The sequence below is a fragment of the Ceratotherium simum genome, chromosome 22 (genome assembly GCF_057802395.1).
Source record: "Ceratotherium simum simum isolate JZ-2026a chromosome 22, ASM5780239v1, whole genome shotgun sequence".
Classification (NCBI taxonomy): domain Eukaryota; kingdom Metazoa; phylum Chordata; class Mammalia; order Perissodactyla; family Rhinocerotidae; genus Ceratotherium; species Ceratotherium simum.
The window spans coordinates 42,829,646-42,853,757 of NC_141921.1; the positions used below are offsets into that span (position 1 = coordinate 42,829,646).

The window sequence follows — 24,112 nt, forward strand, 5'->3', positions numbered from 1 at the left end:
GGGCTTTGTAGGGTACCGATCCATTATAGTGAAGCCTCTTCTGACCATAGACGTGGGAGCAGAGCCGCTGCCTTCACTTAGCCTTTTAACCCATGTGGAAACTTAGACATGCCCACTCCACACGTGAGGGAGCCCTGCCATCGAGAAGCCTCAAAGGGGCTCTCTGTGCAGTGAGTGTGAGCCGAGACTGTGTCTGCCGTGGCACCACCCTGTCCCTGCCTCCACCACAGGGTCTGGCACACGGTAAGAAAATGGATGGGTGGATGGACAGATGGACAGACAGATATGCAAATAAGTATGTGTATGTGTGTCCACTCTTGTTGGTCTTTGTGGCAGGTCCCAGGCTGTATGGTGAGTGGGCTTGCTGTATGCCCCCAGGACCCTAGGCGCCTGCTCAGCAGCCCTGGGCGAGGTGGCTGGCACCCAGGCCGCCAAGTTAGAGTTTCTGGCTGTTTGTGTCGGGCTGTCATGTTCAGGGATTAGGCACTGCAACTGCAGCTTCTGGCTTTCCCTCGGGGATCTGAGGAATCCTGACCTGTTCCAGCTGCGGCTTCTCAGGGCTGGAAAGTGGGCTTCCCAGGACCGGCCAGGCCTTTCAAAGCTGCAGGAGCTGGCCGAGGCAGAGTGACGTCCTTGGACAGAGACAGGTGGCCCTCAGAGGGGCTGTGAGGAGCTCTGCCCTGGGACAGCCTGTTGGAGGCTTGGGCAAAGGGGGGAAGTGATAGGAAAATGGCCAGAGGAGCCAAGAAAGGGTCTGTGAAAGGGTTGGGGTGGACCCTGACAAGGGAAAATGGAGACCTTCAGGGGGCCCGAGTGACTGGAGAAAAGGAGGTGATCTCAGGGCTCTCCAGTGAGCAGAGGCTAGAGTCAGGTGGGGCCCTGGGACCAGGCCTCTGTGGGTGGGGGAGGAGCTGCCAGGGATGAGATGCTCAGGTGGAGAAGGGTGCCAGCCAAGTGCTGCGGGACAGTAAGGGAAGAGGTTGGCACGGGCTGCTCTCTGGCTCTTGGCTGTCTCCTCCCCGGCAGGCGGTGTGTGGGGTGGATGCTTACAAGTGGAATCAGGCCCCTGGCACTGGCCAGCTTTGGCCTACCACCAGCTCCTCAGCCTGCATGCCTCAGTGTCCTTGCATGTCAAAGGGCACCCTGCCTCCTTTATACTAGGGCACGGCTGGCCTGCCTCTCAGAGGAGGTATCTAGAGACACACAAGTGTAGGAAATGCTTCCAGGAACCAGGTGCTGGGAAGAAGACTGCCCCTTGTGTTTGAAGTCATTCGTTCATTCATGTATTTGTTCATTTACAAAATATTTCTTGAACCACCTAGTATGTGCCCAGCTTGGTGCCAGGCTCTAAGGATAGAGCAATGGGTGAGCTCAGCCCGCTGGAGCTCACAGTCTAGTGAGGGGGACAAATGTGTGCCAGGCACTCTCAGGGCAGTGTGATGGAACCGTGATTGGGAAGACCTTTGGCTTGGGGGATGTGGGGGCAGAGCCTCCACCCTGGCCGTTGAGGCGGGTGGCCATGCCTGGCATGCACGCCTCTCACCTCTCTCTCCATCTCTGCAGCTGAAGGCTCCCGGTGCACCGACCCGCCCACAGGCAAGCCCTCGATGGCAGCCAAGCGCAAAGGCGGCCTGAAGCTCAATGCCATCTGTGCCAAGCTGAGCCGCCAGGTGGTGGTGGAGAAGGGGGCGGAGACTGGCCCCCACACTGAGGGCGGCCTGCTTCGGCCCCGGGACAAAGAACGCAGTGACCCCGAGGTGGGGGGTGCCCGAGCCCCCCGAAGCGAGGAAGACAAGAGGCGGGCGGTGATCGAGAAGTGGGTCAACGGGGAGTACAGCGAGGAGCCGGCGCCCATGCCCGTGTTGGGGCGGATTGCCCGAGAGGGCCTGGAGCTGCCGCCCGAGGGCGTCTACATGGTGCAGCCCCAGGGCTGCAGTGATGAGGAAGACCCCGGCGAAGAGCCCTCCAAGGACAGCAGCGTCGTGGCGGAGAAGGACTCAGATGGGGCAGCCTCCAAGGATGACAGCGGCCCCAGCGCCAAGCAGGCTTCAGGTGGGTGACATAACCCCGTGGGGAGGCCCAGCAGGGAAGATGTGGCATGTCCCCGAACACGCCAGCTTGCTTCCCTCCATCCTGCTCCAGATATTGGCACTTCATGCAGATCTTGTGAGGACCCCCAGAGGGGTAGGCTGGGGCCAAGGTAGTGACTAGAATGGAGGAGACTGGTTGGGCAGGAGTGAGAAGGGAAGGGCCTGAGAAGGCAGCTGCCCGTGTTTGTGAGCAAGGCTACAGGGGCTGCTGAACACACAGCGAGTCTTCAGGCAGCGAGAGTCGGACAGAGTGGGTGGATGGATGACTGCACACACCTGCGTGGGGAGGAGCCTGTTGAGGGACGCAGTCCCTAGATGTTGGTGCGGGGAGCAGCGGTAAGCGTCATGAACCACATGAGCTCGTTGTCTGCGAAGGCTGTTTCTCGAGGAGGTTCCTCCAAGAAGCTCTAAGACAGGCCTGTTCTCTACCCTCCGACGGTCTCACCGCCCCTGCCTTCTCCTTCCCAGGGATACTGGCGCTCCTAAGCAGGCTTGGGGGTGAGGCACAGGGCCACGAGGATGGCCCAGCGTGGCCTGCATATCCCATTACACACACCTGCCCCAGACGCTGTCCTCTGGCTGATCTCTTTCCCACGAGATGGCTAAGGCCTGGCTTTTCTGGTGTCTCCTTGTCCTTACGACTCAGAGCAGCCCCGAGCTCCTGCGGCTCCAGGGAAGGAGGGCCTGGAGTTTCAGGTGGGAGGGGGTCACCACCACTAGGACTGGCACCGTGGGTCTGGGGTCTTTTCTCCAGCTCCCCAGCCTCCTTCCCAAGCCTGTGCCTGGTGCCCTGAGCCTCCCCTGCCTGCTCCCCTATCCCCTTCCCCCTGCAGTGAGGGGCGCATCTCCTCCCTGCGCGGGTAGCCCTGCGCAGCCACATAATTATGCATATAAGATATAAACAGAGCTGTTTAATTATCCTTCGCCACATCAGTGACAGAGTAATTAACAAACATTGCAAGATCAATGAGGAAAAGCGTGACCTTCAGTTTCCTCTGATAGGAAAAGCCCTTGCCGTTCCCAGACACAAGGTGATTGTGCTGGGCCTGAGGAGAAGGAGGGACAGGGACAAGGGCCGCTTTCCCTTCAGCGCCCCAGCCCCTCCCATGCCCAGCTCTGCCCTCTGCTCCTGCTCCTCTTCCCGGGGGAGTGGAGAGCTGGGATGACAGGAGGTAGGGCTGCAGCTGCCAGTGGCCTTGTGGCCCCAGGCCTCGCCCCTCTGGTTTGAGGCCCAGTGGGACTGCAGTCTCACACCTGGGGCTGCCTGCTCAGCCCTGGGCGCTGGAGAGAGCCAGCTGAAGCCCTAGCTACCCACCCTGGGCTTAGCCCCCAGGCCACCTTCTCTGGTCCCTGGGGTTCGGAAAGGCAGGCCTGTGGGCTGCCCCCGGGACCCCTGCCTAGCCCCCTCCCTGCTCTTAGCCGCCTGCCCTTCAAAGCCTTCTGTTTCTCTGCCATATATAGTGAGGGCTCAGCTGCCTCCAGCTATTTTTAGCCCTTTTCCCTGGTCCCTGAGCAACTGAATCTCGCAGCCAGAGCCCACTCCTCCCAGACTGGGCCCCCAACTACTCATAGCTTGAGGTCAGGACAGTGGCCCACCGGCCACCCTGCCCCAGGGGAACAGCTGTCTGTGGGCTCCTGAAGTCACTCTGTCCACCTTGGGTGCCAGGTGCTTCCCGTGACTGTGACTGTCCTTTTCTCACCTAGTGGGGTCCTAGGCCCCCCAGGACTGCTCTTCTCCCTCTCTCCCCAGGAGCTCAGAGCCTCGCTTTCCATATCCTGCTGGGTTTTGTTTTGTGCACAAGCCCAGCCCTGCTCTATCAGACTGCCTCCAGGTGTGGTCTGAGAATCCCAGACATGGCAGGTTGGGGTGGGGGTCGGGAGGAGACCCCCCCATCTGCAGCCCTGATGGGATCCTAGGCCTCCACCCCTTCTTCGGCCATGCCTTCCTCTGGCTGTGCTGTCAGGACTCCCAGCCTGGGGTCCTGCCGCTCCAAGTGTGCCCAGGTGCACCGGCTCAGACACAAGTGGAGAGAACATGCGTGTCCCCTGGGGCCCATGTGGGTCTCCCTCCTGTGTGCACCCACCTCTGATTCAGGGTGTGGCACACAGCAGGTGTTCCTCGAGTGTTCTGCACAGGAATGAGTGTGCTCGTGTGCACTGGGGAGTCACACATCTGCTGTGGTGGGAGGTCGTGTGTTGAAGGAGATGTGTCTCCAGGGAAAAACCCCAGGCAGAATGGGATCACCTGCCTTCCACCATCCTGAGACTCATGTTGGGGAGCTGGGTGTGGGGTTTGGGGTGGTTTGTGTACATGTGTGTGTCTGTAGAGTTGGAAGGTAGCTAGGGATGTGAGTTTGAGTGTGAGTGTGCGTGTGCGCATGTCCCTGTGGGGAGGTTGCTCCAGGGTTCTCAGTGTGCCCAGGAGTGGGCACAGACAGGCTCATAGATGGGCTGCTCTCAGCCCGCTGCCTTAGGCCTAGGTCAGCCAACCTCTCCGGCCATGGCTCTCCTCGGGGTGGCCCACCCTTGTGCATGAGCACTAGTGACCGGAGGATGACAGGGGAGGTTTGAAGGACTCTCCACGATATAAATCTTGGCTGGGGTGGGGGTTCCTGAGTGAGTCTGAGCAAACACACTGGCAGGGTCTCTGCCCTCTCAGCCCTGTTGTTTGGGACCATTAGCCACCTGGGAGGCTGGCAGGAGGCTAGGAGGACAGGTCCTGGGGGGGCTTGGGGCAGTCTGGGGGGGCGTCCTGCAGGCAGGCTCAGCCAGTGACTCCCTCGGCCCCTAGGGTCCCTCCTGACTGCCCAGCCACTGGCCCACATCCCTACCTGTCCCCGAACCTCTTTTCTCACCCCGCCCCTGGGAGGCAGGTTGGGATCTGGCCTTACTTCCAGTAATATGACTTCTCTTTCATATTAGGCCAAGGCGAGAGAGTGGAGACATTTATGAAACTTTGTTTAATGTACTGAAAAGCCATCGGCCAGAACATTTAGGAAATTGATTTTCCTGGCATTGATGAACTCGTTTTATTTTACCCCAGTATTAATTACTTTTTTTTAAAACAAATTAATTTAAGAGTCGTAAAACCTAACAAGTGAGCCAAATGTCCATAGATCATGTCCCACTCCGCCCCCTCCCCCAACTAGCCCCCTCCCTGTATGAGCAGGGGCTCCCAGGGGGAGGGGGTGGCTCCTGTCCCTTGGCTACCCTGCTTCGTCCCAGGGCTGACTGCACCTCTCCTTCCTGCTGTAGGAGAGGCCTCCTCCCTGCGGGACTACGCGGCCTCCACCATGACGGAGTTCCTTGGCATGTTTGGCTACGACGACCAGAACACAAGGGACGAGCTGGCCAGGAAGATCAGCTTCGAGAAGCTGCATGCGGGCTCCACCCCCGAGGCAGCCACCTCCTCCGTGCTGCCCACCTCTGAGGATGCCCTCAGCAAGCGGGCACGTTTCTCCAAGTACGAGGAGTACATCCGCAAGCTCAAGGCTGGCGAACAGCTCTCCTGGCCGGCCCACGGCACCAAGGCCGAGGAGCGGGCAGGCAAGGAGGTGGTGGGCCCCTTGCCTGGCCTGCGGCTGCCCAGCAGCACAACACACCTAGAGACCAAGGCCACCATCCTGCCCCTGCCATCACACAGCAGTGTCCCCATGCAGGGCCTGGTGGCCCGTGCCTCCAAGTATGACTTCTTCATCCAGAAACTGAAGACGGGTGAGAACCTACGGCCCCAGAACGGGAGCACCTACAAGAAGCCATCCAAGTACGACCTGGAGAATGTCAAGTACCTGCACCTCTTCAAACCTGGGGAGGGCAGCCCTGACATGGGTGGGGCCATTGCCTTCAAGACAGGCAAGGTGGGGCGCCCCTCCAAGTACGACGTCCGGGCCATCCAGAAGCCGGGCCCCGCCAAGGTTCCGCCCACCCCCAGCCTGGCTCCTGCACCCCTCACCAGTGTGCCCAGTGCTCCCAGCGCCCCCGGGCCAGGCCCCGAGCCAGCTGCCTCCCTGCCCTTCAACACGCCCGAGTACCTGAAGTCGACCTTCTCCAAAACAGACTCCATCACCACGGGGACCGTCTCTACTGTCAAGTAAGGTGCACCCCGCTCCCCTCCCAGCCCCGAGCCTGGGACTGGAGTAGCCACCAGGCCCACTTCCCTGTCTTTGAAGCTCATGCTTGTGGACACACACTCACACCTCATGCACATCCACTGTGCACCACACGTGCACACACACACTTGCTTCTCTGTCTGCATAATCACTCATACACAATTCATGGACCCGTACACTGCACATCTTGCTGTGCACGCACATGCTCTCACACACACCTGTATTTCTGTGCATGTACTCATCTGCTAACATGCATACCACGGCACTACTGTAACCCCCATTTGCCTGTGACAGGCTTCCCCTGCTTGCTACCACGAGGGCCAAATGTAGGCTTATGGTTGGCTGGGAAGCCCTGCTCTGGGTTGGGGGTTCTGGGCTCCAAGCTGGTGGCCATGGCTCCCGGGTTCAGAGCCTAGGCCATGGGGAAGTCAGCAAGAGAAAGTAGGAGGCTGGGGTGAGGGTGGGCACACGCAGTGCTAACCCCCAGGCAATGGTGAAATGAGCTGTGGATGGGTCCCCTCCCCACAGCCCTTCCCCCTGGAGCTGGGGCCAGAAACCTGGCAGCAGATCCAGGGAGCCACCTTCTGGCATTGGGGGGAGTGTCTTCCCACCACCCAGCCCCACTTGCTGGATGCTGCTCTTGCCCCTTCCCCCGGGGTCTGCCCCAGTGGTACCTGGTACCCCTCCTCAGCCAGCTGCCTCCTGATTCCCAGTGTGCGACGGGGGCCAGGCCCCAGCTTCCAGGACTTCCTACCCAGATGGACTCTAGGCCAACCATGTGCCCGTGGTGGAGGCCTCCAACCCTGCCAGCTTGAGACAGCCCTGCCCTTGCTGGAGCTGGGCTAATTGCACCTGTGCCAGCCTTCTGCCAAAGGACTTTCTCAGTCCCCCCTAAGTGCCTCAGAGCACTACAGAGAAGGGAGGGCAGGGCCAGGGCCCCAGGGCAGGGAGCTGCCCCTAGACACTCCTGGGGCATGATGCCACCCCCTGTCCACTAATCAGCTGTGCCCTGTGTGTCTCTCGCCAGGAATGGATTGCCCACAGATAAACCAGCTGTCACCGAAGACGTAAACATTTACCAGAAGTATATTGCCAGGTAGGCCCCTGGGGAGGAGACTGCCATGGAGAGAAGGGGGGTGGCGCCAGGAATGCCTAGGGACAGCGAGACACATGTCCCTCTGACTGCTAATGCCAAAGTGCCTGCTGCCTCCCCACCCCCACACACTCATGCCCTCTGCCCTGTCTCTGCGCCCCGCCTTGATGTGGTCTGGGCCGCATACCGTCAAGCAGCTGTACCCTTGGCAGGGCCGGGGTACCCCAAGGGGCCTGATGGCAGAGCCCCCCTTCCCAGCTCACACAGAGCCCTGGGTGGGGTGTGGGCCACTGTGGAATGTTGGGCTGAAAAGAGTAGTTGTCCTCTCTGGTGTGGCCTCAGCCTGCCCCATAGGCCGGGCCTAGACCCTCACCACCTGACTCCAGACCTGCCCCTTTACATCCTTGAGGCAGCGGGATTGGCAGGTAAAGAAGCTTCACCTCAACAGATTCCCCCTAATCAGGCCCCTGGCTGCCAGCGCCTGGGGGGCCAGTGCATGGCAGGGGCCGTGCCCCAGCATCTGTCTTTCTGCTGATCTTCCAGGTTCTTCCTGTCCCTCTCTGTCTCCACCTCCCTTGTCTCTCTCTGTCTTTTCAGCTTTGCTCTGCTCTCTTTATTATTATTATTATCATTATTATTAGTGCCTCAGCAGATGGCCCTTTTGGCAGTTTCAGCTTCAATATTTATTTGCAAGTGGCTCTTCTCCTTACAAGAGGGGTTTTCTCTCACGCCCTCCCGCAATCTCATGCCATCCTTGGCAGGGCAGGTGGGCTGAGCCCGCCACCTTCTTCTCCACAGTCGTCATAGTGTGCTCTCCACACAGTGGCCTCCCCAGGGTGGCCGTCACCGAGGCTGGGATAACCACATCCCAGCAGCCTCGGGGCCTGGAGAAGGCATGAGGTTTTCTGGGAGGGGGGCAGCAGCCAGGCAGCACAGGCTCCTGGCTGTGGAGTTGGCTGGAGAGTGCTCTCCCTGCCACGGGAAGCCAAACAGATGCTGTGCTTTAAAAATTCATAACTCTGGACTGTTTCAAGTGTCAGGAAAGCCCAGGACAGAGAGAGCCCTTTAACACCTCTCAGCAGCAGAGCCCTGGACCGGCCCAGCCAGGGTCCCCAGCACCTGGCCCAGCACTGGGTCGGGGGCAGGCGAGCAGCACCTGCGGAAAAGGCAGTTGGGCCATCGTGGGGGCTCCTGCCTTCACCGTCTCGTCCCCTCCCCTCCCATGTCTCTTCCCCGTCTCTGCTCTGCCTTTTGGCTTGCGCCAGCTTCTTCCTCCCCACGTTGCTGCCAGGTCGCCATGCCTCACCTGGCGCTCACTCCCTGGACGGATGGACTCCCAGGGCAGACGGAGTGGGTCTGCAGCTCAGCGTGTCTAGGGTTCTCGATGGGCCCAATCACTTGCCCTGGCCTTCTTAGACCTCTACTGCTTCACCCTCGCAGACCACCTCTGTGCCTCCACATCCCCACACAGGGCCCAGGGCCCCTGGGACCGCAGAAGCACTTCTCTGAGGCGTGGGCACAAACTCTTCTCGGCTGCTCAGGCTGAGGGCCCTTTAGGAGTCCTCCCTGGGACCGGCACCCAGAGAGGCCTGAGCCCACCCCTCCTCTCTGCAGGTTCTCGGGCAGTCAGCACTGTGGCCACATCCACTGCGCCTACCAGTACCGCGAGCACTACCACTGCCTCGACCCCGAGTGTAACTACCAGGTACGGCCGCACGGGCCACTGCTCTGCTCCTGGCTGCCAGCACGGTGGCGGAGGCGCCTCTCGGAGTGGGAGGGGGTGCTCAGTTCTCCTCGGTCCACCTGAATTTACCTCCAGCAGGCAGAGAGCCCAGAAAGACTGCCAGTCTGTCCATGCTCCCAGATTCCTGCCCACAAGGCATCTAATAGGATCTGGAGCCATCTGCATCCCAGGGATAATAATTCGAGCTCCCATTCATTGAGAGTCGACTGTGCACCAGGGACTGTGCCAGACAGTCGAGGTGCCTTATCTAATTGACTCTTCCCGGTGGCCTGTGAGGTTGGTATTACTGCCCCATTTTATAGATGATAATAACATCGAGGTCCGGACAGATGTCACCTATGTTCAGAGCCACCCGCTGGTGAGAGCGGAGCTAGTGAATGAGGCGGGAGTGCGGGCAGTCTGCACAGGGGCTGCTCCCTCTGTCCCGCCAGGGAGCCCAGCCTAGCATAGCCCGAAGTGGCATTGGGCAAAATGAGTTGTCACCCGTCAGAGTCCCTACCTTAAAGGCCTGGCCTGATTCATCTTCTCTGCTCCTGGGCATGATTCTTAGGAGCCCAGGGAGGATGTCAGGGAAGGGCCTGTGGTTCTGGAACCTTTGGAATTGTTCCCTCCAGGTCCGGTGTACTGGTCTTGGGGCAGTCTGGGCTGCCTCTACCCCAAACAGGGTTATCTATAGGGAGACCTGAGGGCCCTGGGGCCGGTGCTCTTGTCATATGGGCAGGCCCAGGCTCCTGCCAACCCGCAGTCTCCTGCAGAGGTTCACGAGCAAGCAGGACGTGATCCGGCACTACAACATGCACAAGAAGCGTGACAACTCCCTGCAGCACGGCTTCATGCGCTTCAGCCCCCTGGACGACTGCAGCGTCTACTACCACGGCTGCCACCTCAACGGGAAGAGCACCCACTACCACTGCATGCAGGTGCCCGCCCCACCCCTGCCACGCCTCGTGTGCCCTGCCCCGCCCCGCCCCACACCTAGAGGCAGGGCTGCCCTGGGGGCAGGGGCCCTCGTTGACAAGGAGCCTCCCCTTCCCCTGTCCCAGGACAGGGGTGGCAGGCGAGTGGAGAGTCCTGGGGGCTGAGGCTTGGGCAGTGTCTGGTGGGCCAGGGCGGGGCCTTCCTCATGGCCATACTTGGTGTGGGTGAAATTCAGTGAGCTGTTTATACAGAACGACATTTTTCAGGCTTTAACACCAAGAGCAGCATTGCAAATGGTTCCTGAGGAGGTTTTTGTTTAATTCTTTGTTTTAATGCCACGCAGAGTCTGGGCTTTTTCAAGGTGTCAGGACCAGGGGGAGCGACTTTGGGTTGCAAATAGCAGCCGCTGCGCCTCCCCCAGTATTTGTCAGGGGGTTGTTATGGCCTCTGTGGAACAACCTGGGCCAGGAGGAGAGGGGGGCTCACTCTCTGGGCTCTGAGATGGTGCAGACGCTGGCACGGCACTGCCTTCAAGAGTGTTCAGATTCCACTGGTTTTTACTCAATATGGCAACGTTGCCTGCCTTGGCCCAGCTGGGATGGGGTGGGGAGGGCCGGGTGCGAGGAGCCGTCCACTAAATGAGTCCTTGGGCTAAAGGTGACCACCAGGCCCCAGGGTCCAGCCCTGCCCACCCCCGGGGGCTTTAGAGGTAGTGCCACAGATTGGGACCCCAAACTCACCTCCTCAGGACAGACTCCCATGTCTGTGCCAGCAAGGGTCCAGGGTCCTGAAGACAACCCTACCCTCAGCACAAGCAGGGCCAGGCCCTGGGGGCCTGAGGGGTTGTTAGCCGTTTTCTCCTGCCCTTCCCGTGTTAACCTTCTCGCCTCCCCCAGTTGAATATTTACAGGTGCTGAAGCTCCCTGAGCGGGGAGGTCAGTGGCCTGAGGCCCTGCAGCCACAGCTGCACCCAGCAGGACAGCCACTCTGACCTTGCTCGGCCCAAGGGTGCCTGGCCTCGGTTCCCCTGACCACTGTTCTGGCCTGCAGGTGGGCTGTAACAAGGTGTACACGAGCACGTCAGACGTGATGACCCACGAGAACTTCCACAAGAAGAACACACAGCTCATCAACGACGGCTTCCAGCGCTTCCGCGCCACCGAGGACTGCGGCACAGCTGACTGCCAGTTCTACGGGCAGAAGACCACGCACTTCCACTGCAGGTGAGCGGGGGGCCTGCCAGGGAAGCTCCCTGGCCTGGGGGAGGTCCGGAAGGCAGGGAGCCAGGCCCGTGGGACATGGGACGGCTCAGGGCCCGCCTCTTCAAGGGAGTAGGAACAGAAGTGGAGGGATACTCAGAGGCCCTGCCCTAGTGTCTGGCCTGGTCTTCCATCTGAAGGCCCCTCCCTCCCAGGGCCGCAGTAGGAGCAGGGCAGGGCCTCCTCCTGGCTCCACGAGGCCCCGTGACAGGCTCCCAATGTCCCATCCAGGCGCCCTGGGTGCACATTCACCTTCAAGAACAAGTGTGACATCGAGAAGCACAAGAGCTACCACATCAAGGACGACGCCTACGCCAAGGACGGCTTCAAGAAGTTCTACAAGTACGAGGAGTGCAAGTATGAGGGCTGCGTGTACAGCAAGGCCACCAACCACTTCCACTGCATCCGCGCCGGCTGCGGCTTCACCTTCACCTCCACCAGCCAGATGACCTCGCACAAGCGCAAGCACGAGCGGCGCCACATCCGCTCCTCGGGCGTGCTGGGGCTGCCGCCCTCGCTGCTGGGCACCAAGGACACGGAGCACGAGGAGTCAAGCAACGACGACCTGGTCGACTTCTCTGCCCTGAGCAGCAAGAACTCCAGCCTGAGCGCCTCCCCCACCAGCCAGCAGTCCTCCGCCTCCCTGGCCACCGCCACCGCCCCTGCCCCTGCCGAGGCCGTGCCCAGTGCCACCAAGCCTCCCAACAGCAAGATCTCGGGGCTGCTGTCCCAGGGCCTGCCCAGCTCCATCCCCCTGGCGCTGGCCCTCTCCAACTCTGGGCTGCCCTCTGCTGCGCCCTACTTCCCCATCCTTCCAGGCCGGGGGAGCGCCTCCCTGCCTGTGGGCGCCCCCGGCCTCATGGGGGCCATGTCGTCTGGGGCAGCAGCCTCGGCAACCCCTGACATGCCCGCTCTGGCTGCCTCGGGAGCTGGTGACTCCGCCCCGGCGGCTGCCACCTCTGTCCCGGTGCCACCCGCCTCCATCATGGAGAGGATCTCTGCAAGCAAGGGCCTCATCTCGCCCATGATGGCCAGGCTGGCCGCGGCTGCCCTCAAGCCCTCTGCCACCTTTGACACAGGTGAGCAGGCTGGGCCCTGCGCAGGAAACCAGCACTTACGGACTGGGAGCTCCCTGGCCTCAGGTTGCAGAACAGAGTGGGGGTGTTTGGAAAAGGCATCCTTTTACTCCCTGCACCCAAGTCTCCTGCCCCCGGCCCCACCTCTTTTCCTGGTCTCTGCCTCCATTCTTTTTATTTCCTGTTTGGGGCCCCTCATTCCGGCCTGCCCACCCCAGGCAGCTCTTGCTTCAGTTTCCTCATCTGTGAAGTGGGGGCAGTAATCCTGGCCTCATGGGGTGCCTGTGCACCCCGGGGCAACTGCTACCCAACCCCCACCGACCCCCACCCCACCCCCCTCTCCTCACCTGCCACGTCACAAGTCCAGCCCCTGATGGGAGCAGTCCTAGAGCCCCAGTTTTCCCTAGGGCTTCTCACAGGTGACCTGGAGGGGCACATGAGTCCAGCCCAGAGGTGGGGTGGCCACACTCAGGGAGATTCATGCCTGGCCAGCCCTTCAGGCTGAGGTCGTCCTTCCCATGCTTTCCCTCTCAATCATTGCTGTCTGGTGGAACTTTCCGAGACACCGGAAGTGTTCTATTCTGCACTGTCCTGTATGGTAGCTACTAGTCACATGCGGCTGTTGAGTGTTTGAAACTGGCTAGTGTGACGGAGGAACTGGATTTCAACTGGAATTTCTTTAACTTTAGCCCCACCTGGCCAGTGGCTGCCATGTTGGACGGTGTGGGCCAGAGCCACAAGATCATGTCTGTCTGCCCTCTGGCTCACTGGGAGAGTAGTTCTCCTTTCTCTCAAGATTTCTGCTCTTTTTAATTTTTTTCTACTGTTTTTCTCTGGCGTTTTTTGGCTTTTCTGTTTACCTCGCTCCTCCCACTCTGTACTCCCAATCCAGGTAATTAATTAGCATTAGTCAAATCCTTGAGAAGAGTTCGGCTCAGATCTGGGATGTGGCTCCCATCCTTCATTTGTTCGACAGCCTCTGGTGCTTGCTGAAAGCCAGGCACCCAGTCGGTGCTGGGGACGTGGCAGGGAAGAAGACAGACAAAAGTCCTGCCTCGTGGAGCTGGCAGTCTGTCCCTGGGCACATAGCTAGGAGGTGGCCAAGTCGAGACTCGGACCTCGGCAGTCTGGCTCCTGAGCCCACGCACCTGCTCCCCTGAGGGACTGTCTCGAGACCAGCCAAGACAGAGGGTCCCTGCGGCCCAGCCCAGGGCTCTGCCCAGACCTCCCCGAGGGCTGCCAGTGCTTGGCAGTGGGACTGGGCCCTGTTTCCCTGGGGACCTTGGGCAAGTGACTTTGGGGGCTACTGGAATGTGGGCTCTGAGTCCTGAAAACTATCATGTCCCCAATGGGACACTCCTGTCAGCTGGCAGCTTGGACTGACCCACCTTCCATTCCAAGAGTGGGAGGGACAGCAGGGCTGCCCATGGCCACGCCCCTCTGGCCAGGTGCGTGCAGGCTGGGGCGGGCCCCCCTGCAGGGCCCCACTGGGCCTGATGGCCAGACTGTCAAGTACTTGCTTTTCATTAGAAAAATCTCCTTCCCCCAAAAGAAAGGTCAAGCAAAGAGGAGGGGGCCGTTTTCTTTTATTTTTTAATAAAATGCCACTTGCTGTCTGTGAAGCAGCTCTGTCAGCTGCAGCGCCTTGGGGCAGATTAATATTTCAGTCACTTGGGGATTGTGGAGAAAGCCTCGGTGGACATGTTCCTGTCAGCAACTTCTTTTGCCCCTGCTCTGCTTGGCTCCCAAATCCTCCGCCCGCCCAGCTCCAGCCTTCCCCACACACCCATACCCCACCAGCTCCCACCCAGAGCTGGTCCAGCCCAGCCCCGACAGGCGGGCCTTGCATCCCTGCCCTGGACAGGTTGACGGGCGGGCGAGGTCACATAGTTTGAACCGCTCTGATTGGCTGTCAGCTTCCATAGCCCTGATACAGCAGATGCCCCTCCTAGGCATGCTCAGTGGAAGGCAGGGCCGTCGCCCCGGCAACAGTGGGACAGGGACCTGCGGAGGGGGCGCAGCTCCCAGTCTAGATCTGCCACTTTCCCTCAGCATTAACAGAGTCTTTAATAAAAGCCTAAGCGGCAGCCCCACAAATTGACTGTGACAGTCGGTGGAGAAAATGAAGGGCCCCCACCCCCGTCCCAGCCCCTTCCCCAGCCTCCCGCCCTTCTCCTCCAGGAGGCCCTGAGCCAGGACAACTTTGACATAATTTTGCAATAATTATCACTTGAAGAATTGCCACACAGGGGTGAGCGTCACAAGCGATCATGTCAGCGGGGAGAATCGCTGACCAGCAGCCAGGGCGCCCCTGGGGCCCCAGCCCACCCGGCCCACAGCCTCCCTTCAGGGGGTTCCGGTTTGTGCCCATATGAAGGCCTCAGCCCCTCTAACACCATCTTCCCTCCCCTCCCCTGTAGGAAACGGGCAGCAGGCCACCCCCGCCAGGTTCCCCCCAGCTCCCGTGAAGCAGGAGCCCGGTGAGAACGCTGGCGCCCCAGGTCCCCACGAGGCCTCCCAGGACCGCAGTTTAGACCTGACTGTGAAGGAGCCCAGGTGAGGCGAGGCCGGGGCCTCCCAGCTCTGCCCTCCTGCAGGAGGCTCTGGGTACAGCACCCTCAGAGCCAGACCCCACAGGGGCCAGGGGCCAACCCCTCCCGGCCAGGGGTCATCCTGTCCAGGCAGATGTAGCAAGCGGGCTGGAGCCCCAGGGATGGGCTGGGTGGGACCAGTCTCTGGGCTCAGTCCCACGTACATCTGAGCTAAAGCCCCTCGGTTTGTGTGTTCCAGTAATGAATCAAATGGCCACGCAGTCCCGGCAAATTCATCTCTTTTATCCTCGCTTATGAATAAGGTAAGAACCATCCATCACACGCCTCCCATTCCCCCACCCAGAGAAATTAAAGCTGTGCTGGGGGGTGGGGGGGATGTGTTTGTTTTTTAATGTTTTGCCTCTAATAAGATGAGTTTGTACCATTTAAATTTTGAGGCCATTTTTCATCAGATATAATTTCAGAGCCACTGCTTACAAATTAATTTAATGAACTGGCTGAAGAAATATATTCCAGCCTCTGACATCCTTTTTTTCCCTTCAGATGGAGGGCTCCAAAAGCTTTTCCAGAGCCCTTTAACTTTTTTTGCTCTTAGTTATTAATTTTATTTATTTATTTTATATATTTTTTGTTTGTTTAAAAAGGGGTGAGGGAGGGGGACTAAAGTGGGAGCAAAGCATCAATTTCCACTTTTCGGGGTGAGTAATGGTCTCGGACGCCTTCCGCAGAGGTCGCTGCAGAATATTTATTTTAAATAATGCAAGGTCTTTGTAAATTATACATCATCTCAAATATATTTTCCCCCTTCATATGATAAATTTGACTACAGCAAGATTAATTTGGTTACTGTACACAAGTGACTGCCGAGGAGGGGGCTGGGCCTGGGCCGGACCTCACGGGGTGAGGGTCCCGCTGGGCCCTTGGCAGGGAAGGAGCCACCCACTGGCTTCCGCCCGGGCGCCCATGACCTCCACCTTCCCTCCTTCCCCTGCTTTCTCTCCTGCTCCTCTTCCCTTCTTGGGTCACTGCCCCCTGCACCCCCTCCTTCCTTGCAGTCGGAGCCCCACACCCTTGTGGGCTGAGCCTTTACACGAGCTCCCCTTCCCCACTCCCCCTCCTCGCCCAGCAGCAGCAAGCCATCTTGATCTCACCCCGTGAGTCTCCCTCCCTCTTTGCACCTCCTTTGTGTGCCTTCTCTTGTTCTCAAGGAATTCACAGGGGTTCCCCCCATCCCTCCTCCTCCTGCACTTCTTTTGAAAACCTGGCAGGAAAATAACCAGGGAGCCACAAAGTCTGGGGAAAGCTGGGCTGGAGTGTGTGCCCTGAGCTTCGGCCTCAGCTTGAGTGATGGGTCCTGCAGCACGGGGCTTGTGTGGAGGAGCCCTGGCCTCTCCACGGGGCCCGGGCAGCACTGCAAGCTGTCCACAGCAGCGTCCATTCAGAGAGGGCTCCTCTATAGCCAGAGCCACGTGGGGTCGGGCCTCCTCTCCTCGCTGCTGCCAGCACTGCAGTGCTCTGCTCGGTGCCAGAGGCCCAAGTGGCCCAGCGCTGCTGCTGCTCCCAGGGCAGCTGGGTCTTGTCCTGAAGCCCCCCAGCCCCAAGAACGGCCCCTGTTCCCCTCACAGATGTCTCAGGGCAACCCCAACCTCGGCAGCCTGTTGAACATCAAGACTGAAGCAGAGGGGAGCCCCGCTGTGGAGCCCTCACCCTTCCTGGGCAAGGCTGTGAAGGCGCTGGTTCAGGAGAAGCTGTCAGAGCCCTGGAAGGTGTACCTTCGCAGGTGAGGGGCTTACTGGGAGAGCAAGGGGGAGGGAAGGGCCATGCCCACCCATCCTGGTGGCCAGTGCCCAGCCCACCACCTACCCTAGCCACGCCAGAGCCCCAGGGTCTCCTCTAACCAGCCGGCTCCTCTGGCCAGGTTTGGTACCAAGGACTTCTGTGATGCCCAGTGTGACTTCCTCCACAAGGCCCACTTCCACTGCGTGGTGGAGGAGTGTGGCGCGCTCTTCAGCACCCTGGACGGGGCCATCAAGCATGCCAAGTGAGTGGGGGTCCTGGGGGGCCAATTTTAAACCTAGCCCCATTCATCCTAGCTTGGCTCTTGGCTGGGTGGGGCTGCGGGCTGCACAGGCCTCTAGCCGCCTTCCAATCAGGACACGTGCAGTTCCCAGCAGACCTCAGAAGCTGAGTCGGCTTCTTTTCAGAAGGTGCTGCCTGCCCCATCCTTCCTCGTGCTCAGCCCCCCACCAGGTCCTCTGAGCCCGCCCGGGGCCCCACCTTGAGGCCCTGAGCAACAGCTGCTTCTGCACCCAGCCCGCTGCCCTACCACAGATGCTCCCTGCAGAGCCAGCTGGAGAGACCCAGCTCTGACCCGGGCAAGGGTCCTAGGTGAAGGTCTTTGCAAGCCACAATATTGCATTTGTAGTTTCTCTTCGACCTGAAAATAATGAAATTAATTTGTAAAACCCATTGAGCTGAAAAGCGGCAATCCCAGCTGCCTATTGTAATTGAACCCAGAACTTGCAAACATTTAAATCAGATCTTTACTGCTTGCTGAGTCCTGCACCAGGCTCTTCTCACGGCTCAGGCAGCCCCAGCTGCTACTCTGCAGGAGAGCAGACAGGGAAGACTGAGACCCACCTTTCCATCTCAAAGCAGGTTCTGGATGGACGGGCTTCACCAGCCAGGGCCTGCTGCCCCGCACCCCTGCTCTGTGTAGGGAGGAGCTAGGGACAGGCACATCACGAAGGTCATAAGTAAGAAGGTATAGTTAGGGCCGAGCCAGGAGCCCAAGTTCAGGACCAAAGGACACGGCAGTTTGCTCTCAGTCCTTCCCTCCTGCTGGGATCACACCTAGCGCTGGGGACAAGGTGGGGACACCGGGCTTAGGCTTGTGATGGAGTCATACGCAGGCAGGCAGGCAGGGCCCCCCTCCTCCAGCGTGTCCAGCCAGGGAAGGGCTGACCTGCTGGGGCCCTCTCCACTCCCCACCTGAGACACCCTCTTCTGCCTCTCACAGTTTCCACTTCCGGACAGAGGGAGGAGCAGCGAAAGGAAACGCAGAGGCTTCCTTCCCAGCCTCGGCTGCTGAGACCAAACCTTCCTTGGCCCCCTCGTCCCCCCCAGCACCTCCTGTCACCACGGCCACTGTTTCCTCTCTGGAGGGGCCCACTCCCAGCCTGGCCGCTGTGCCCTCCACCCCAACCCTGCTCGCCTGGAAGCAGCTGGCTTCCACCATACCCCAGATGCCTCAGATTCCAGCGTCAGTGCCTCACCTGCCCACTTCACCCTTGGCAACGACTTCTCTAGAAAACGCCAAGCCCCAGGTCAAACCCGGATTCCTCCAGTTCCAGGAGAAGTGAGTCCCTCGATGAGCTGGGAGTTCCGTGTCCCCTGCGTGTCTCGGGAGTAGGTGCTAGCAAGGGCAGCTGGGGAGGCCCTGCTCCTCACTCTGCAGTTAGCCCTGGCTGTCCCCAGCCTCTTGGGGACACAGTCATCGGGTGATGTCCTTCTAGCCAAAGATGCTGCTGCTCTGACCTCATTGCCTGTTCCTGGAGCAGGTGCCTGGGGAGGGGGGAGATGGTGGTGGTAGCGGCCACTGTACCAGAGGGGCCAGTGGTGACACTGTGAGGACCGGCTTAGGTGGGCTGGGAGTGGTGGTACTCAGCCGGCAAGGAGGACTACATCTCCCTCCGAGCCTCTTTGTGGTCTCCTCCGTGGCTCACGCCCATGGCTGAGTCTCTGCAGGGCAAGTGAAGTCACAGGTCAGGGGCGAGGGGGCTGGGTCCCCCTCTAGGCCCACACCCACCTGCACAATGGTGTGAGCTCTCAGGGTTGGAAGGGACCTTCCTCACTGGATGGTGGTGGCTCCTTGCGGCGAGAACGGTGACTCTGTATCCTTATGTGTGCGGCTTCCTGTTCTCAATAAAAGTAATAAATTGGATGTGAACATACACCGCCTGAGTGGCAGCTGTCCTCCCTCTCTGAGCATCGGGGGCTGGGCCCACCTAATGGAAGGGGACCTGCGCTCCTCTCCGTCCCTCCCCCAGCTTCCCTTCCTCTGTTCACTTGCCCAGAGTGGTGGCCCTTAATTTCCCAGACTTGGTGGGAGTTCCCAACCCAGGTCCACTGTGGGGGGCAGCCGTGTTGCCAGCCATGGCAGGAGGCTGGAGCACAGCATCCTCCACACCTGTCTGCAGCCCGGGAGGCAGGGCTCTGGGGCAGGGGCTGCTGCTCACAGGGCTGGGCGGCCACGAGGGCTCGTCCCAGCGCTCCTCCCTGCCCCCACCAGCCCCACCACTCAGCTGGCTTTTGAGGTTCCCGAGTGAGTGGGCGCCCCAAGCCCTGAGCTGACCCTTGGAACCCCAGCAGCTGTGAGCCTCGGCAGGATCTGACACCAGGCACACGTTCCCACTGGCCAGGGCCCCGTGGTAGCAGAGCTTCCTGATAGGCCTGCCCACCCATCTGCACCTTGTCAGTCAGCCACATCCAGGGCAGTGCCTGTGCCATGCCAGCCTGGCCCTCACTGGCATCCAGCCAGGGCTGGCAGCACCATCCCTCATTTTCGTATCCAAGAAGTTATTGCAGCCATGCTTATCTATAATCCTGAGGTGTGGCCATGGAAACTACGTGTCCCAGCATGCAATGCTCTGGGCAGCCTGCATACTGCAATCTCTTCTGCCCCATCAGACCTCCAAAAAGAAGGCAGGAATGCATGCTGGGATCTGTAGTCTCCTCCAGCTGAATCGTCCTGTTGAGCAGAAGGGCAGCCCAGGGGCTGTTCCTCTTGGTTGCGCCATGGGGGATGGGGGAGCTGAACCCCAACATGAGCAAATGTCAGGATGTCGGCAGGGAGAACTCTGGGAGTGCCAATGACCTTTTGGGCTGTGGTTTCATTCCAGCGATCCTTGCCTCACGACGGACTGCAAGTATGCCAACAAGTTCCACTTCCACTGTCTCTTTGGGAACTGCAAGTACGTCTGCAAAACTTCCGGCAAGGCCGAGTCCCACTGCCTGGACCACATCAACCCCAACAACAACCTGATGAACGTGCGAGACCAGTTTGCTTACTACTCCCTTCAGTGTCTCTGTCCCAACCAGGTCAGCGCGGGGGGCAGGGGCGGGGGTGGAGGGCGGGGAGGTGCAGGGCCCAAGACCAGCTCCTCCTGGCAGAGACTGGTTCTCATGCCCTTTTTGAATTGGCCTCCCCCAGACTCTGTAAAGGATGCTGTCTGCCCCTGGGCCCCTAGAGGCCCCTGGGCAGGGGTCCAGATTGGTGCTCAGTGGTGAGGTCTGTCATTTCATCCTAACCCTCAGTGGTGACTACATGCTGGGCAGCCACTGTGCACTTGGCATCATTCTGCCCATCCTGGAACTATGCTCCCTTTCTCCAGAGGCCTACAATTTTAAAATAGGCCCATTAGATAAAGAGATTGAACTGTCCGTGCCCCAGGCAGATCAGATTCATCATAACAGCCTACCCCCAAGACGGGAAGGGGCTGCCTGGCAGAGTGCATTGAGAAGGAGTCTGAGCCTAGAGCTGGGCACACAGAGAAGAGTGCTAGGATAGATTAGTGATGTCTGCCTGGGTCTGGGCACAGAGAGAAGAGTGCTAGAATAGATTAGTGATGTCTGCTCTGCGTGTGGGATTAGAGAGGGATGGCAAGAATGGGATGGCAAGAATACCAGGCAGGATGTTTTAGTCAAATGACAAAAGGGGACATTCTGTTTTTTAACAATTGTGTTTTCTGATTCTGAGCATGGAAGAACATGTGTGCAAAGGGCCTACTGTAGCCCAGAGACCTGGAGCAGGTGGCAGCTCATGGAGGTCGCCAGCCTGGTCCTGACCCCCCTGTCCGTCCCTGCAGCACTGTGAGTTCCGGATGCGTGGGCACTACCACTGTCTCCGGACCGGCTGCCACTTTGTGACCAACATCACCACCAAGCTGCCCTGGCACATCAAGAAGCACGAGAAAGCCGAGCGGCGGGCAGCCAATGGATTCAAGTACTTCACCAAGCGTGAGGAGTGCGGCCGGCTAGGTACCACAGGCCGTGGTGGGCCGGGGCTTGTGCGGGTAGCGGGGCTGCAGCTCTGGCCCCAGAGGCCCTGGCGGCCTGGGCCACCTCTCCCGGTACCCACCTCTTGCCCAAACATCAGGCTCCGTGTTTTGTTAAAAATGTCACAGGCCAGGCATTGTCCAACTGGGACAACAGTCAGAGCCCAGAGAAAGGGGGGGAGGTGACTCAGAGCACTCCCCCCACTCCTGGGAGACACCTGGGGCCTCATGGTGGGGTCAGGCCCGGGGCTTTGTTCGTCTTCCTTTTTTTTTCAAGAGGGCTTGCAGTCTTAGAGCTCCTCAAGTTCCCTGCCCTGGGATCTCTTTCCATGGCTGTAACTACAAGGGTTTTGTCCCAAATAGCTGGCAGTTTGCTTGTTCATTCGTTCATTCAGCAGACATTTATTGAGGAACAGCCGTGTGCAGGCTCTGTGCTACTGCAGGGGGGCGGGGGGAGCAGCTAAGGTTTTTTGAACGTCCGTTGTGACTGGCATTGTGCTTGGTGCTGGGGATCTGGTGGGACAAGCAGGTAACTGTGGGCTCAGCCCAGAGCACCTGTGACCTGGGACGACCCAGAAGGAGGTGGCCATGGGGCTGGGAAGAAGAGGCCGCAGATGGCCCTGAGCTTGGCAGCAGATGCCTTGGAGTTAACTCTGCTGCTGAGAGCTGAGCCCCTGGCGGGAATGCCAGCCCCCAGCCCTGGAACAGAGCCTCCCCAAGGAGCTCGCTGGCCCCAGCTTGCCCTGGGGATGTCTGTGGGGAGGGGGCTCCAGGACCAGCAGTCAGAGAGCAGAGCCCACCCTCCTGCCTCAGGATGGAGGCACATGTTCACGGGCCTGCAGATGTGTGGCAGGAATCTGCCCAGGAAGAGACCGGAAACTGGAAGGCAGGTGGGAGCCAAGCAGGCCGGACACAGACACCTGAGCTGCAGGCAAGGCCTTGTTGTGACTCCGGTGGTCATGGCAGCAGGGTCTGGGGGAGCAGAGGTGGGGCCGCTGCCTGCTGCAGATGGGCCCTTCCACAGGGGACAGGGGAGACACTCAAAGTCGACCGCCAGAAAAGAAAGGAAACAAACCTTTCCTTCAAGTATTAATTCAAAAAGAATTCATGGCCTGGGAGAGAGTTGGTAACCATGGCAACTGATGTCAACACTCGGTGGCCTACGCTGTTCCTGGGCTCAGTTTACAGGTGTCAGGGTAGTCCGTAGTTGCCGTTATTTACTCAACTTTGGGTGTTTTTGGTGATAGCTGGGACCAAACAAAGCTGGGGGATGATGTAAGACACCTGGCCAACTCAGGGGCCATGGCAACGGGCAGGCCTTCGCCTGCCCTTTGCTGATACTGTTTCAATCCCGCCTGTTCTGTTTGTTCTCAGCCCAGAGCAAAGCGGAGGTGGGGGGCAGGGCGGAGGGCCAGCCGGCCACAGTCGCCTAAACAAGGTCTAGGGGGCAGGCAGCACCCAAGCTCCCCAGAGATGTGAGGACAGGTGGTTCGCTGGGAGGTAGCTGACCTAGTGGACAGGTCATTAGGGTCCCTTGCCCTGGAGCCCGTGGACCTCTCAGGGTGTGGGGAGGGGATGGGGGCCAGCCCACCATTGTCACGTGCCTCCATGCTACGCCAGAGGGCGGCCCAGGCTTTGGACAGCAGGTGGCCTAGGACATCGTGGAGGTGGAGTGGGGTACCTGCCCGCCTCATAGGAATGTCACCCCAGGGGAAGTGCCCTTTCCCCGATGCCATCTGCCTTGTCGGCTCCACTTCCTCGTGCCCAGAACAGTGCCTGACACACAGCAGGTGCCGTGAGCATCGGCCAGCTCGGGGGCTCATGGCCGAGGGGGCTGTGTCCACAGGCTGCAAGTACAACCAGGTGAACAGCCACTTCCACTGCATCCGGGAGGGCTGCCAGTTCTCCTTCCTCCTCAAGCACCAGATGACCTCCCACGCCCGGAAGCACATGCGGAGGATGCTGGGGAAGAACTTCGATCGCGTGCCCCCCTCCCAGGTGAGAGCCCGGCACAGGCAGGCTGCCCCCTCTCCAGCCCAGGGTGGCAAAAGGGCGTCCCCCCGCCACACTCTTGCTTCCAGGTGGTGGCCATGCTGCCCGAAACGACAGCCTGTCCACTGTGGGCAGCACAGCCCCCAGCCCAGCTTCCTCAGAGCCCCCTGCTTCCTTTCAGGGCCCCCCGAGCCTGATGGACACAGAGACAGACGAGTACATGGATTACACTGGCTGCAGCCCGGGCGCCGTGTCCTCCGAGTCATCCACCATGGACCGAAGCTGCTCCAGCACCCCTGTGGGCAATGAGAGCACCGCAGCAGGTAAGCGGGCGGCCAGGGGGCCAGGGGACCGCGAGCGAGCGGCAGGTCAGGAAGGGGCAGTGGAGGCCTGGGAGCTTCCAGCCTGGGCCAGGCCCCTTCTCCCAAGGCCCAGTCCTGCTGGGTCCACCTTAGGACAGGAGGTTTATGGTCAAGTGGCCTCAAAGGAGAACAGGCCACTGTGCGGCAGAGCCAGCTGGTCTGTGAGACGTGGGTCATTGAGGCCACCTCCTGCCATCCTGCCTACCTCCCTGGCACTCTGCCCTTGGCTTCAGTTTCCAGGAGAGGAGTCCGGTCTTGTGCTCTCTACGAGCTACAGAATACAGCAGCACAGCCCCCAGCCAGAGGGGCAGGCGGGCTGGGGGCCTGCGCGTGCCCAGGGGCTGGAGGCAGGCGGCCCATGCCACCCAGCCCTGGCCCTTCTTCCAGCATTTCTGCCATTGTCCCCAGCACAGTCCCTGGGCCCCAGAGTGGGGTTCCCCCGGGCTGGGCTCTGCCGCAGGCCTGCCCCAAGCCCACCGTGACCTCTCCCTGCACTGCCTCTCCCTCCCCTTCTCTCTGTCCTGCCACCTCCTGCCCTCTCCTCTGTGGCACCTCTCTGCTCCTCATCTGTCACATACCTTCATATCATACTTGCTTCTGCCATTGGGTTTCTCATTTTGGTTCTTTTTTGTTTGTTTGTTCTTTGTTTTGGTTTTCTTTTTTTTTTTTCTGCTTGTCTCCACCCTCTCCAGGCTGCCCGGCTCCTCCTCCTCCTCCTCTTCCTCCTCCTGCTGCTGCTGGTGACGAGGCTGCCCGCGTGGCTCCGCAGCCCCCACTGACCCCATCCTTCTCACCGGCCGTGCTCCGGGCGCCTCTCCCCTCCCTCCCATGTCTCTTTTCTCCGCCCTGTCTCTCATACTC

At 59.9% G+C, this 24,112-nt stretch overlaps 1 protein-coding gene and 1 long non-coding RNA gene across 3 annotated transcripts in view; one reads left to right on the forward strand and one right to left on the reverse strand.

Annotated features, from left to right (window-relative positions):
• Nucleotides 1-24,112, forward strand: part of CASZ1 (castor zinc finger 1) — a 149,794-nt gene that overhangs the window by 120,049 nt on the left and 5,633 nt on the right. For both annotated transcript variants that reach the window (XM_087446832.1, XM_087446831.1), the window contains 16 exons: nucleotides 1,564-2,052; nucleotides 5,346-6,180; nucleotides 7,227-7,295; nucleotides 8,907-8,997; nucleotides 9,792-9,956; nucleotides 11,005-11,177; nucleotides 11,445-12,292; nucleotides 14,710-14,845; nucleotides 15,080-15,143; nucleotides 16,467-16,621; nucleotides 16,760-16,882; nucleotides 17,861-18,199; nucleotides 19,743-19,941; nucleotides 20,709-20,880; nucleotides 22,744-22,895; nucleotides 23,071-23,212. In XM_087446832.1, the coding sequence (XP_087302958.1) occupies nucleotides 1,564-2,052; nucleotides 5,346-6,180; nucleotides 7,227-7,295; nucleotides 8,907-8,997; nucleotides 9,792-9,956; nucleotides 11,005-11,177; nucleotides 11,445-12,292; nucleotides 14,710-14,845; nucleotides 15,080-15,143; nucleotides 16,467-16,621; nucleotides 16,760-16,882; nucleotides 17,861-18,199; nucleotides 19,743-19,941; nucleotides 20,709-20,880; nucleotides 22,744-22,895; nucleotides 23,071-23,212 (4,152 nt within the window). The remainder of the gene's footprint in view (nucleotides 1-1,563; nucleotides 2,053-5,345; nucleotides 6,181-7,226; nucleotides 7,296-8,906; nucleotides 8,998-9,791; nucleotides 9,957-11,004; nucleotides 11,178-11,444; nucleotides 12,293-14,709; nucleotides 14,846-15,079; nucleotides 15,144-16,466; nucleotides 16,622-16,759; nucleotides 16,883-17,860; nucleotides 18,200-19,742; nucleotides 19,942-20,708; nucleotides 20,881-22,743; nucleotides 22,896-23,070; nucleotides 23,213-24,112) is intronic.
• On the reverse strand, nucleotides 16,446-18,915 carry LOC147914150 (uncharacterized). Its single transcript, XR_015555867.1, has 3 exons — nucleotides 18,650-18,915; nucleotides 18,117-18,405; nucleotides 16,446-17,278 (listed from the first exon to the last, which is right to left on the reverse strand). It is a non-coding gene; the product is annotated as an uncharacterized LOC147914150 (long non-coding RNA).